This window comes from Hyalella azteca, unplaced genomic scaffold (assembly GCF_000764305.2).
Source record: "Hyalella azteca isolate HAZT.00-mixed unplaced genomic scaffold, Hazt_2.0.2 contig11274, whole genome shotgun sequence".
Taxonomy (NCBI): Eukaryota; Metazoa; Arthropoda; class Malacostraca; order Amphipoda; family Hyalellidae; genus Hyalella; species Hyalella azteca.
Genome location: NW_025941275.1, coordinates 114,245 through 128,537, shown reverse-complemented (window position 1 = coordinate 128,537; position 14,293 = coordinate 114,245). Strand labels below are relative to the sequence as shown.

Sequence of the window (14,293 nt, the reverse complement as noted above, 5' to 3'; positions counted from 1 at the left end):
ATATATGAATCAGCACAATAAAATATGTAGTCATAATGTTGACGGACTCTTACCTCGCTGCGCCACGTATAAACGAACAATGCCGGTTTAGATTCAACGTTACAGCGAAGTCACGGCTGTGTATAGGTCTAACGCTAGAGGCACTACCATGATTACACAGGCGTCCGTTACAATAGAAAAAATGATAAAACAGATTCACCAAAGATACAATTTTCCAGACAGTTTTAAAATTTAATCAGTTACCTATTACAATTTCCTAAATGAGGTATTTCTGTTTCGAAACTCATTAACTCCAATCAACGAAATCATTAGTGGGCGTGCGAGCTAATTAAGTTAGACTTCATAATCGCTTCAAAACTTCACTATAATCTCATTAAATTCCACCGCAAATTTAGGGATGAATAATTAAGCGAGGCAGGTACACATTTTTCTCTTCAAATATTGCAAGGTTAAATGCAATTTTGTGAATTTAATTTGGAGTCAGAGAAAATATTTACAGCTGAATTAAATCATGAATATAAAATTATGTTAAATTCTGCCCGGCATTTCAATATAAAGCAAAAATATGTTCGCACTTTTATTGTTTGCAGCTATTTAATTCATCACAGTTTACCTGCACAACATTTATCAAAAATATTCATCTAATTGAAAATCATTTACTTATGAGTTGGAAAAAAATATTAGCCACACTGATATTTTTTAAGTCGGGTAGTCAATAGTACAATAATTCAAATAATATTTTCTAATATTGCTTAACATGATTCTAAAATGAATTAAAGTGTTAATCGTTTAAGGTTTCTGAAGTGACTGCTTTTTTGATGCATGACGCTATAGCTAAGAATATAATATTCCTGCTGTTGATTAGCATAAAAAACTTAACTTTGCACATGCGATCATTCCGTATGGTATTTTTTTCACGGTTTAAATAATATGGAACGCTCAGTGGAGCTTCACTGTGCCATTACTTAATGTGCTAAACTTGTAATTACTTGATTGTCTGAATTGCTTGCTTCATATATTGATTAGGTGATTGCTTGATTTGCTGTCTTTGATATTAGCAATCACTTGATTGTATGATTGCTTGATTTATAGATTGCAATTGCTTGATTGTCTGAATTGCTTGATCCATATATTGATTAGGTGATTGCTTGATTTGCTGTTTTTATTATTTGCAATTACTTGATTGTATGATTGCTTGATTTATTGATTGCAATTGCTTGATTGTCTGAATTGCTTGTTTCATATTTTGATTAGGTGATTGCTTGATTTTCTGTCTTTGTTATTAGCAATCACTTGATTGTATGATTGTTTGATTTATAGATTGCAATTGCTTGATTGTCTGCCCACCAGATTGTGGTTGACGATCGCTGTGACACCTGCCCTCAGTTCCAGCTGCCCTCGGCCGACCAGACGCAGTGCGTGCACATCCCGGAGGTAAGCCTGTGGTCCTCATAATTTACGGAGATTATGCTGCTGTCAAACATTTAAATTTCAGAGGTGAAGAAGAGACTCGAAGTATATTAGACAAAAACTATGGTTTTAATTGCATCAAATGAACTTTTTATTTCTAATTAATCATAAATTTTATCCAGTTAAATGTAAAGTAAATTTTGTTTTGCTTCGTCCAGAATACATCACGATACTTGAAAGGTTCACAATAAATGATCTCAATAGTAAGAGCTAAAATGTTTATAAAAATACTTATCACCTTATAACTTTTACCGTTACAAATATTTGAATTCTGATCTCTACGCCTCATGACGTCCGGCAAAAAAGATAAATTTTGTATTGGGAGCATATAATCTAAGATATTGTAACTGACATGAAAGAAAAATGTAACAGCCTTTCAAAAGCAAGTTAGTGATTCATTTAGCTGATCGGCCAGCCACCTATGTGATAAATGTTCGAATCACCTCAGTGTTCTTATCAGTGCAGGATATGAAATTAAAATTTCTATATCAATATTATTCCCGTTTAATGTGACTAATGTTATGTCAATGAAGCTATCTTAAAGTTCAGATCGCGTATAATTAATTTGGAGTACTCGAAAGAAGAAAGACAAGGCTTTGATAGCAAACTCTATCAATTCTGCGATGGGAAAATTGAATAAACTTTGAATTGCAAATCAGTTTTATTATTGTTAATGCAAACAGACAACTGAGCTTTCGGAGTGGGACGAATATTTTTTGGTGCATCTAAATCAAATGATGAGTAATTGAATTGTTTCGCTGCGTTCGTGGGCTGATTTTCCATGTTTATGCTCTTAAGAAAAAAAGAATATTAAACACGATTAGCATATTGGAATTATGCTAGAACTTATTAGAATGGAGTAGGTATGAAATTATGTCGCTAAAGTTACATTGATAATTGGAGAACGGAAGCAAAACCGTTAATGGACTACCGTCGGCTTTGAAATGACATAATAATAAAAAAAGACTTAATTGAAAAAATAATATGTTTTGTGTGAATGTTGGAAGACGCATTCCTAGTGCAACTCAATTCCGATTCTTTACTTAAGAGTAGAAATAAACTAAGAGTTAAACAATATGTCAAGCAAATTCGTTTACCTTTTCAGCAGGAAATTTTGATATTATGAAATTTTTCTTGCTCCATCATCACTATCATTTTTTTCTGCTAAATTTCAGCTGATATTTTACGCTCCAGTCATGCCGAATTCTCAATTTCGCAGGCTTGCTTTCATTTTATCAAACTTTCATTTTTATTTTTACTTACACATTATTTGACAATGATGTGAGACTCGAAGCAAGTCTGACTCATATTCGCAAAAGAACATTTCAGTGCTAAAATTAACTAGATATCAAAGCATTACATGTGCAGTGCTATTTTAATTGGCGCTCGTATCAACAAAAACAATCTAATATTTTCTGATGGGAAATGTACACAAAAAATGCTTAAATATTACGATTCTTCAAACGAGATACGGAATTTCAGTCGATCTTGCGGCTGCCAATTAAATTTAGTTAGAACATCAATTAACCTAAAGTGAATTGAAAAATTATTTACGAAATTTAAATCTGATGAAACAGTATGAGCACGAAAATATTTGAATACATTTAAAGAGGTTGAGTTTCAATTAATGGATTATTTTTCGAGCAGTTGTTTATGTCAATGCAAATAAATTTTCAACAGATAAAACCATGATTCATTTTACTGTGCGATATTAGAACATTCATCGAAAGATTTAGCCTGCAAATCTATAAGATTTATTTCTACAATAATAAACGTCGTATTATTTATTCTAATTACAAATTGACATTGCCGTTCTCACAAGATCATCCAGGTGATGCTGGCCGCCAAAGAAAAGAAATATCTTCATTCGATTAGATTATGATTATTTTGTGTATTTAATCCATTGCATCTAACGTCTTTTGCTCCGAATCGTACGTAATAAAATTCTTGTACATTTTCAAATCAATTTCAATGTACAATTCGCCGTTTAGTTATTTTCACAATCGTTCTGAACTGTATATGCCACATAAAATAGTAATCAAACGACAGTTGATTACTAAAATATTAAACAGTTGATTACTAAAATATTTTACTAAAGTAAAATATTGAATATTTAATTAAATAATTGATCATAGAATGAATTGATGAATGAATTGATCTGAATGTTTAATTATCTTAAATTCAATTACCTTTTTTGACGTGATGAATTGAACAAAATATATCCTTTAGTTGTATTTTAAGTCATTCTGAATCCCTTCACTCATAAGGAAGCGAAGGTAAGAGAATAATTAATGTCATGCCAAATTTGACGAGAAAAAGATGGCGTCGATATCAGGAGGGACAAATGGCGAGAGTGTCCGCCGCCTCGATGGACATATTGTTTATTCCGCGCCACTGTCCTCTGTCCATTACGATGGAAATTGTCCATCGTAACGGACAATTTCCTGGAAATTTCATTTAGTTCTGCCGGTAGACCAGAGTCCCGGCAAGCCACTGCCTGTCAGGTGATGGATCATGAGCCCTGTAATACTGAAATATTTATTTGAAACACGCAACTTGACACAGAATAATGAATGTTGTTCTCCCATGACACCAGGAGCCTAATATTTATACGAAAGGCTTTTTATAAATGAATTTTGCATAAAACAAATTATTATGCGTCCAAATATTGTAGTGAATAAATATCAACAGGCAGAATTTGTATTTCAATTAAAGACTTGTTATATTGGGTTGGTATGAACTGACTACTTCAAATTTTTCATGATGAGTAGACAAGTGACTTTCACAAATATAGTTCTATATTTCTCACTAGCAGCCAAATAAATTAAACTTAATCGGTTGCAAACAATTCTAAGGTGATTCGTTTTTGCGTCGAGTTTTCAGATACTAAAACCTTTTGAGAAAATAATAATATTGCACTAAATGACATCATTGCGAGAATATGATTTCAGTTGCTTTCTTATATACAGACTTTTTGCCCTAGCCAGACCGAAATAAAATTTTAGTGATCATTAACAGTTGATTAACAGTTGATTTTCGACGTTATAAAAAAAAATTACACACATCTTGAGTTTGCCCGAAATTCACCTTGATATATATTTGTTGAAGGCTCTAGAATAAGTTGAATTTGTTAAAGCAGATATACGAGACCGTCCGAGCAGTGCAGTTCTGCGAGACATTCCGTCATTCAGGACAGCGGCTGGAAAATATACACCCCACGCCCCCCCCCCTGTTAATTTGGGCGGCCTGAGTTTGCGTCACTATAGGGGTTACTCTTTTGATCTCGCATTCCTTTAAGCATTTAATAATTTACTTTTTACTCCCTGGAAAATTTGAAATTTATTTTAGTGAATTATAAGGCACTTTTCACCCAGTGTTAATGTTTGCGGGGATATTGAACATTTCTCATCATTACCAGCGCCCTCGCATTGAAATATTGAGCTCGATGTGCGGCAATTAATGGCGTTAAAATGACGAACATTCAGCTTGGATATAACGCAGTGCTGCTGCACCTGCATGTGTCTTATAGTGCGTGTTGGTTTTGCGTATGTTTATTGAGACATTCAAGCGATCCCTAGAGCTCATTGTTGAATGGAATGAATATCAAACGGCGAATTCAAAATTAATTGTTAATTTCGAATAATCAGTGTTGACCCTTGAGGCTCAGAATTTATGATCTTAATAACAAGAAAAAATCTGTATTTATTTTTTGCAGTCTTTATTTTTTTCTTTTTCACAATTTTCTTCACTGACGATGAAGCTAATAACTGCATTACAGAGCATCAATCGGTCGCTATAAGATGGTTAGGGTCGAAACTTTTCCCTCAGGCAAATTGTTGTTACTTCTTCATTTTCACTTTATCCAAAAATTAATTACATAATTCTAATTGATGCCTATAGTTTGCATGGCGTCTGCTCTTTTAACTTTGTTTAACTTTAGTCTTGGGCGTTTGCTCTTTTAACTCAAAGTCATCCGGTGTAAACTATTGATGAACTGGTGCTTTAATGAACAAGATGAATATGACAAGAATCATTAAGCTAAATTTTCCCAATCTCCTGTTTCTAATCAAGCGATTCATATTCATACAATCAGTAATCGTCTAAGTTATTTAACAAACATGGAACAATCCCTTGAAATTGTTTCGTGAATCTTTTTAAACTACAGCCATTGAAGTGTTGGCAAGAGCACAGGTCATCGTTCATTTAAAATGTAATCCTTTTGAGTGACGCTTGTTAACGAGGATATAAATTTTCTGGACATTGTTTTCGCTGTGCAGGCAAGCCTTGACTCAGGTATTCATGAGACCATTCATCGTGTATACTGAGATCCTACAAGGACTGGCAGGATAGATGAACTTTCCTAAAAGAGTTCTAAGCTGAAATGTAATTCGGAAAACGAATCGTCCGAACTGTTGATATTTTTTTATTTAATTCTATTCTCTCATGGTTGAGCAATTATTTTATCCATGAAATACTCAGTTATCCCGCTTTACTTCTCTACGGATAATATATATTGACTAAAAAGATTGTCTGAATTTCCAATGACACCTAAATTATGTAGCAAAAATAACTATACTTTTTACAACACTTCTCTTTAACTTCACTTCTTGCTTGCTTGTCTGCTACTAATCTTATAATCGATATTAAGCGCACTTATACCTCTCCAATCAATCTGAAAATTTGCACACTCGCGAAAAGTTGGAGACAATGCCTGAATCGATTGAGAGAAGAAATAATTGTAAAAATTTAAAACATTTTTAATATAAAAATTTTAAAAAATAATTTCGTCTCATACAATTCCTTTAATCAATATTTAACTCACTTCTACCTGACCAATCGATCTGAAATTTTGCACACTGCGTAAATTCGGAGACAATGCACGAATCAATTGACCTAATAAGTAATTTTAAAAATTTTATTGTCTTATTTATTTAAAAAATTTAAAATTAATTTTTTTAATATTTGAAAATAAATTAGAAATTCATTATATATGTGTAACATCGGAGGAAGTGTTGGATTCTTTAGAAGTGTTATCTTTAAAAAGTAATTTTTAAACGCATTTTATTATTCAACAATGAATCTTTTTTACTTACAATATTCTCTATTCTTTATTCACGCAGGAGCATACAAAAAAATCATAACAAGAAAATATCGAAAATTTTTAGCAGAAAAAAAAATAAATAACTCTGCAGATGTCGCAGTATGTGATTAAGTTTCATGAATCAATAATTTGAAAGGAAGTAATTACCGAGTATCCATGTTCATGAATAGTTCGCCACAAAATAGAACTTATATATAGATAAAAATAGAAAATTTGATGCAATATAATTAAAGCAAATTCAGTAAAGAAGTTTATTAGAGGGTAATATTTTAGAGAGTGGACTTGTGTGGCACAATATAATAATATGCGTTTAAGAATGACTTTTTTAAAGACAGCACTTCTGAAGAATGCAGTGTCTAGGATGTTACACATGCACAATTAATTTCTAATTTTATTTTCAGATATTCAGAAAATTAATTTTAAATTTTTTATTATATAAAATAATTAAATTTTCAAAATTACTTATTGTGTAAATTGATTCATCATTGTCTCCGACTTTACGCAAGTGTGCAAAATTTCAGATCGATTGGACAGGAAGAAGTGTGTTAAATAACGATTGAGAGATTTTGGCAGACAAAATTATTTTTCAAATTTTTTACCAATAAAAACGAAATTTTTTATAATTATTTATTATGTCAATTGATTCATGCATTGTTTCCAACTTTACGCAAGTGTGTAAAATTTCAGATCGATTGCAAAGGTAAAAGTGTGTTTAATATCGATTATAAGATTTATAGCAGACAAACAAACAAACAAAAAACAAGAAGTGAACTTAAAGAAAAGTGCTGTAAAAAGTGGGGATGCGCTGTGACGTTTAATCAATCTTCTCTCAAACTTGATTGTAGAAATTCAACATTGCCGAATGATAGCTGGGAAATGAATTACGTCTTTCTCACACAAAAATACTCACTGGGTCGCAAAAAGTTCCTTGAGATTGCGTGTTATCTTCAAACGAAGCCATGCGCTGTAGACCCAGATTGCTCTTCTGACAGTGATCGACGCTGCAAATTCGAGTTTGACATGCAATTTTTACATGACATAATCGGGCATGAAGTGACTTTATACGCTGCCTGTTATGACCAAGTTTTGTGATGATATTGTCGTACGGGGCTGTGAAGGCTTGACATGATCAAAAGGCTCGTTTTTCATATAATCGTATTGCTTTTGTGAGATTTCATTTGTTTATATTTTTTGGGGTTTGTAAAGTCGAAATTATGTTAGATATTTTGATAGCCCAATATTTCTTTGTTCGCTCGGAATTTCGGTGTCAATGCGTTTTCGTAGACAGTATACCGCCCGTAGCTCTTATTTCCAGCCGAAATCGATTTTCACGATGGCAAACTTTTAACGTTGCAAGTGACAAAATAAATTCGATGGTCAACCTTTGGGGAGCTTGAAATTTTTGAGTGAAATAAAGTAAATAATTAGTGTAAATCAGTTTTGTATCCTCGACGACTGACTAATTATTATAACAAGATCTTTTGGAGTCAGATCAAGCAGAAGAGTTTAACTCGTTGTGAACACCGGAATTGCGAACTGAGGTCGGGTAGATCCTGCATAGCAATCCAAGATTCAACAGCTTTCATTTGAAACGCCAAAAAAATTCAAGAAATTTAATAACTGTTTCTGCAAATAACCTAAATTTGTATGTGTTTTTTTTAATTCTTTTTACGCAACCAATTTAAAAGTTTTAAATGGATTTCTCTTGATTACGGATGATGAAGAAATTTGCAAGGCAGGCAAGTAAATGAATATATAATGTTTCCAGGGCTGACAAATCCTATTTTTCAGCCATTGAATTTTATTTACGAAATTTTGCACATGAATCTCGAGTTACAGGCTCGTAAAAATATTTGAAAAAGCTCAAATTTTTCCTGAAAGGTAGTAGGTTTTTTCGGCTACAAAATTTAGTCCAACTTCCAAAAAATTCTTAATCATAGTCGTTAAACTTGAATGCTTGGTCACATTCTTTCCCAGACTTTAACATTTCCCGAATGTAATAAAGAAGGTGGATAAATGCATCTCAATTTTGCCACGCAGCCATCATCTTGATCTGCACGATCTACGCCTGGAAGACGCGCAAGATCCCCGAGTCTTTCAACGAGAGCAAATACATCGGCTTCACGATGTACACGACGTGTGTGCTGTGGATAGCATTCCTGCCCATCTACTACTCCACCAGCAACGATAACTTGGTCAGCTCAAGGATACGCAGATATTATGAATAATTTCCCGAAAAATGTGGAACTTGTCAGTTCCATTGTTTGTTTTAGAGCATTGATATTTTTTTATTTTGCTTGGACTCTTCAATTTTGGTGCTAGTGTGTCCTCATTCTTCTCTAGGCGGAGATTGGAGGAGATTACTTTACTAATGTAAATATTAATTCAAATATGGCTAACACCATTTACCTCTTCAATTTACATATCTCTACAATTGCACGCTTTTCATCATGTGCTACAGATGCGCACAACCACGATAGCGGTGACAACCAACATGTCTGCCACGGTTGCCCTGGTGTTTCTTTTCCTGCCCAAGTGCCACATCATCCTGCTACATCCTGAGAGAAATCAACGAGTTTCCAGCTTCGGAGCTCCGCGGTTACACTCAATGAAGAACCAGCATCACAACACCATCCTGGCGCACGCCAAGGTGCAGCGTGTCGACATGTCTACGCAAAGCGACAGTGAGAATTTAATATTGTGTCGAAAATATAATTTTGTGTGATAAATCAACATGACTGTTTAATTACATCTGTCACTATTTTTAATTGAAGTGTGAATTTCAACGCCCATTTTTAATGTATTAAAATTCACCAATGATGAAATTCAATACTCGCAATAAATTCAAAGTATCATCCAATATCCCAAACCATAGGAATTTCATCATACGCATCGCTAGGTTTCATATTCGATTGAATGTCAGTAGGTGTACAGTGGCTGTTATTGTTGTGTTTACACAAATGAGCGTAAAATTACGAGTTATCTACAATACCATTCTTATTATGGCTTTGTAATGATGCATATTTTTTTACACACTTATAGCGTTAAAATGAAAAAGAGTTGTTGATTTGTTACATAAAACAGATTAGGAATTGTTGTCAAATTAAAGACCGTTGAACTTCAGTCGTACAATAAATTCTTAAATTATTACTTTTTTCAACGTTTCATAACATCTAAAATCCTCCATTTATCTTAAGTTCCATTCACTTTAATGCGAAAAGTATTGAATTTAACTTCCAATACTGATCTCTGTGCTTATTAAATTGAAAGACCACTATAGATTTAATGAAACTACCCTCAATGCATCAGTTAAAGGACACAAAAATTTTCAGTAGGAGCTCCGCTGGCCTAACATTTTCACACACGACTTCCCTTGTAACTATTACGTAGACAGGATACCTGAGACTATAAATTATTCAGTGAAGACAAGCAAGGAGAAGTTGAAGACTGTTTCCTGTAGGCCGTTCTTTAGGCTGAGACACGTGGGAAATTTACGGAGGACGAGTGCCGCTTCTTTCAGTTTAGTGGCCCGAATTTATGTCGCCACGAAGATTGCCTAACATTGAACGCTAGGTGTTCTCAAATTCATTCATGCTATGTATGATGTTTTTGGGTCAAAACATCAGTATGATGTTTAATTGTGTAGACGGGACCTATTTAAGAATCAGCTATATAGACTTCTGGTTCATTGCATACATTCAAACTCATTCATAGCATAACATATACTTTTTATTCATCAGAAGGTAATTTCGAAATATGTTTCTTAGCTGCCATGGAGCCGAAATAAAAATTTCATACATTCAATTGGACTTGGTAAAAGTTGCTATATGCTGCGATGAGTAAAGCAGAATATCAACGGCAGCAGAGAAGTGGATGCAAAAAAGATTTTTCTCAAAACGAACCCCTTCCAGCGTTCGTTTTTTACACCGTTAGTAGAATATGCAAAAGATATTCCGGTATTTGAAAATACGAAATTAAATTCGCGGCTTCTGGACTTCATGCAGTTAGGAGCTTCAACAATAAACCTTTTTAGTTTTGGTCATCACATATAATAACCAAAACGCAATTAATCGTCTATTTAAACCGATACATTAATCGTTTTAAAAACGAAGTTCAGTTTAGAGATTATCACTGCCGTTGTGTGTCTGAGAATTAAAAAGATAACAGAAACTCCATGTAATGGAGCAAGCACTCAAAATATATCACGATTTGGTATACATAAGCGTTTCTGAATATCTCCCTTTAAAAAGCTAGCCAGTTCTTTCAGCGAATAGTTTCCACTCAATAATACATGTTTTCATTCGATACTTATTACCTTCATAATAAACTTATTTGTCGACCTTTCTTCGTTTCAGCGACCTTGCTAGTTCTTTCAGCAAATAACTTCCACTCAGTAATACATATTTTCATTCGATACTCATTATTTTCATATTAAACATATTTCACGCCCTAAATACCATTTGTTCACGCCCCTCAGACACATACTACCCGACGTTCGAGATGCAAGAGCGGCTTGTAGCGCAGCCCCGCGGCCGCGATATCGCCGACCTCGCGACAGCCGCGACGCAGACCTGCTTCGTGTGCCGCTCCGAGGACCACAACTGCCCGCACTCAGCGACGCAGACCTGCTTCGTGTGCCGCTCCGAGGACCACAAGTGCCCGCACTCACACCTGCTGCCTGCCGAGGGACTGACCTCATCTCTGCGGCGCAGGATACGAGAGCGTACGCAGGTTATTGAGAGGGAGGAACTCTACGACGAGAACTCCTTCATGGACAACTCGGACGGCAGTCCTATTCCGTACAAACTTCAGGAAGATGAGTCTTCTCCTGATAATGATAGAAGTATTGGTTATGAAGACCATTGTTCCAGATCTCTCAATGGAAGTTCGGGTAGTTATACCAACACAGTTGTAGCTAATACCGCAAACCTTCCTTCTAACAATCACTGCACAACATCTGGCAATCTTCAGGGAAGTGTAATTAGTAATGATACAACAGGGGTTATTGAAAGCTGTATTGCTACGGTCAATAATAACAGTTTCAGCAGCAGCGCCGTTAACAGCAACACTGGTGGCCAGCATATCAGCAGTAACGGGCCTCTACAAGACGTGCCTGATGTGATGTTGTAGTGGTTAAGTGATACACCAGGCGTTCTGGTGTAGTGCATCATACACCAGGCGTTCTGGTGTAGTGCATCATACACCAGGCGTTCTGGTGTAGTGCATCATACACCAGGGGTTCTGGTGTAGTGCATCATTCACAAGGCGTTCTGGTGTAGGGTATCATACACCAGGGGTTCTGGTGTAGTGCATCATACACCAGGAGTTCTGGTGTAGTGCATCATACACCAGGAGTTCTGGTGTAGTGCATCATATACCAGGAGTTCTGGTGCAGTGCATCATACACCAGGAGTTCTGGTGTAATGCATCATACACCAGGAGTTCTGGTGTAGTTTATCATGCCTTGCACATAACATGACCTGGTATAACCATAGACTCAAAATAGTGTATCCAATAAATGGTATCCCTGCTGTCCTTACAATTGATATTGTATATTTCTTTGTATTATATGCGTACAATTTATGACCAGAGAGTGCATTTGAATTTTCAAGGAGTTGAACAATTCTTAGATGACGTTGGTAGATCAAAAGGCAGATTTAGCAAATAATAATATATTAATTATTATTATTTATTTATTATTATGTAGTTCAAATATATTATTTGAACTACATTGGAGGAATTGGACTAACAACTGCGACATTGAGTATTATAAACAAGCAGCTTCATCTCAAGTTCATTGATGAATTCAATATGCTTGACGACACCCTTGACAACAACGTCAAACTCCGGACTATACGAAACAATGGCCCCTGCCAAAAAGCTCACTATACGAAACAATGGCCCCTGCCAAAAAGCTCAAGTTCTCAAAGAGGCCAGTGTAGTTCATAAATTTTGCTTCAAAGAAGGTTGTAGACTTCTTCATCATTTGGACTACATTGGAGTATTTGGACTAACAACCACGACATTGAGACCGTCTCACCTGTCATCTTCAACTTGGAGGGCAGAGAAGCCCCCTGAGACAAACTCACAAGACTGTCGCTCGCACCGTGCTGGAGAAAACCACCAGCGTCATCATGCGGAGGTGCACAACATTAATCGACCAACGATTGCTGGAACCGTCTCAATTTTGAATTGGACCCCAGCTATCGATTTCCAAGCTACCGGATTTGTCTAAAATAAAATTTGAGATTGTTTGCGTAAGGACTTTCTGGCTCGAAATTTTTGTGGTGTATCCTATTTACGTGTATTATGTACTTATGCCCAACCAAATTTCACTATTCAATGCTTCTCTTAACTTGAAAATGAATGTTGCTACATTCGAAACGTCGTTAATATATTATTACTTGCTAAATCTGCCTTTTGATCTACCAACGTCATCTAAGAATTGTTCAACTCCTTGAAAATTCAAATGCACTCTCTGGTCATAAATTGTACGCATATAATCAAGAAATTTCTGCCATCTTATAATAATTTCTTTGTATTATGTGTCCATGGGAGAAATTTTGTACCAAATAGTCACTTTAAAGCTGTGAAATTAATTAATTCTATTTCAGTTGAAACGTATTCATATCACCGCTCACATCAGTAGTGATAGATTTGGTCGGAGCTACAATCAACCTACATATACGATCAAAGATTGTTTAGCCCGCCAGGTTTACGAGTACCATAGTAATGAATATATGTGATCCATTGCCACATTCTGAAGAACTATTTTGTATCAACTATTAATATTAATTAAAGAAAATGCAAAGATGTTTTCTCCGTAATTTGAGCATATCTTGTGAGTAAACCTCAGGAGTGAAAATTAAGTAGAATATTCAAGCTCTAAATTTGAGGCCTTTGAAAATAGATAATAAACAAAACAAATAAGAAAACTGTACGGAATGCTCGAGTCTGGCAAACTAACATTAACTAATAAAGATTTGCTGCACTATAACCGATATATATCCCCTAGGCATCCCTGTGTTTATAGAACAAAGCCTTTCTCTCCACTGTCCAACACCACAGCTCATGATACAGCTCATGGAACAGCAATACCACAGCTCATGATACAGCTCATGGAACAGCAATACCATAGCTCATGATACGAGAACCACGAACAGTTCTTACTCTTTGCAACTATTTTCCAAAAGTACGCGCTATTTTATAAAATTATTCTCGTAAGTGAAAACTAGTGGAAATACATTCAATTGATTTTTCAATATTACTCAGACACTCTACCATGCATCAGTTCGTGCGATAACTTATTAGAACAATTCTTAAATGAAACGATTGGATAAATTCCGAAGATGAACCATAAACCGAAATTATCGTTGAAAACTCAAAAAGACAAACCATACAAGAAATAAATAGTGAAATCTAATTTATTAATAACTCGTGAAATTCTGAGACATTCATGAGTCACAGAAAGTCTTGTACAATATTTGTAAAAAAATGGTTACCCTTGAATACGAATTAGTCTTAATGACCCTACTTGCGTTAACTGATATCAGTCTAATTGTTTCAAATAATTTTTCAACTGCTGCCTAATTCAGCGTGCTTAGATGATACAGCTGAATGTTATTTCTTCTAATCGATTAGGTACAATTTGCTTGAATAAAATACTTTAAATTCTGCGTAAGTAATCGTTCCCTACTCCACAAGCTCAATGTTATTCCATCT

General features: G+C 35.0%; 1 protein-coding gene across 1 annotated transcript in view; it reads left to right on the top strand.

The window, feature by feature from the left end:
* LOC108680634 (metabotropic glutamate receptor 3) overlaps positions 1-11,701 on the top strand; it is a 75,083-nt gene extending 63,382 nt beyond the window's left edge. The window contains exons 13-17 of the mRNA XM_018169506.1: positions 1,351-1,434; positions 5,748-5,763; positions 8,612-8,766; positions 9,033-9,255; positions 11,049-11,701. Of these exons, the coding sequence (XP_018024995.1) occupies positions 1,351-1,434; positions 5,748-5,763; positions 8,612-8,766; positions 9,033-9,255; positions 11,049-11,701 (1,131 nt within the window). The remainder of the gene's footprint in view (positions 1-1,350; positions 1,435-5,747; positions 5,764-8,611; positions 8,767-9,032; positions 9,256-11,048) is intronic.
* The last annotated feature ends 2,592 nt before the right edge of the window (positions 11,702-14,293 follow it).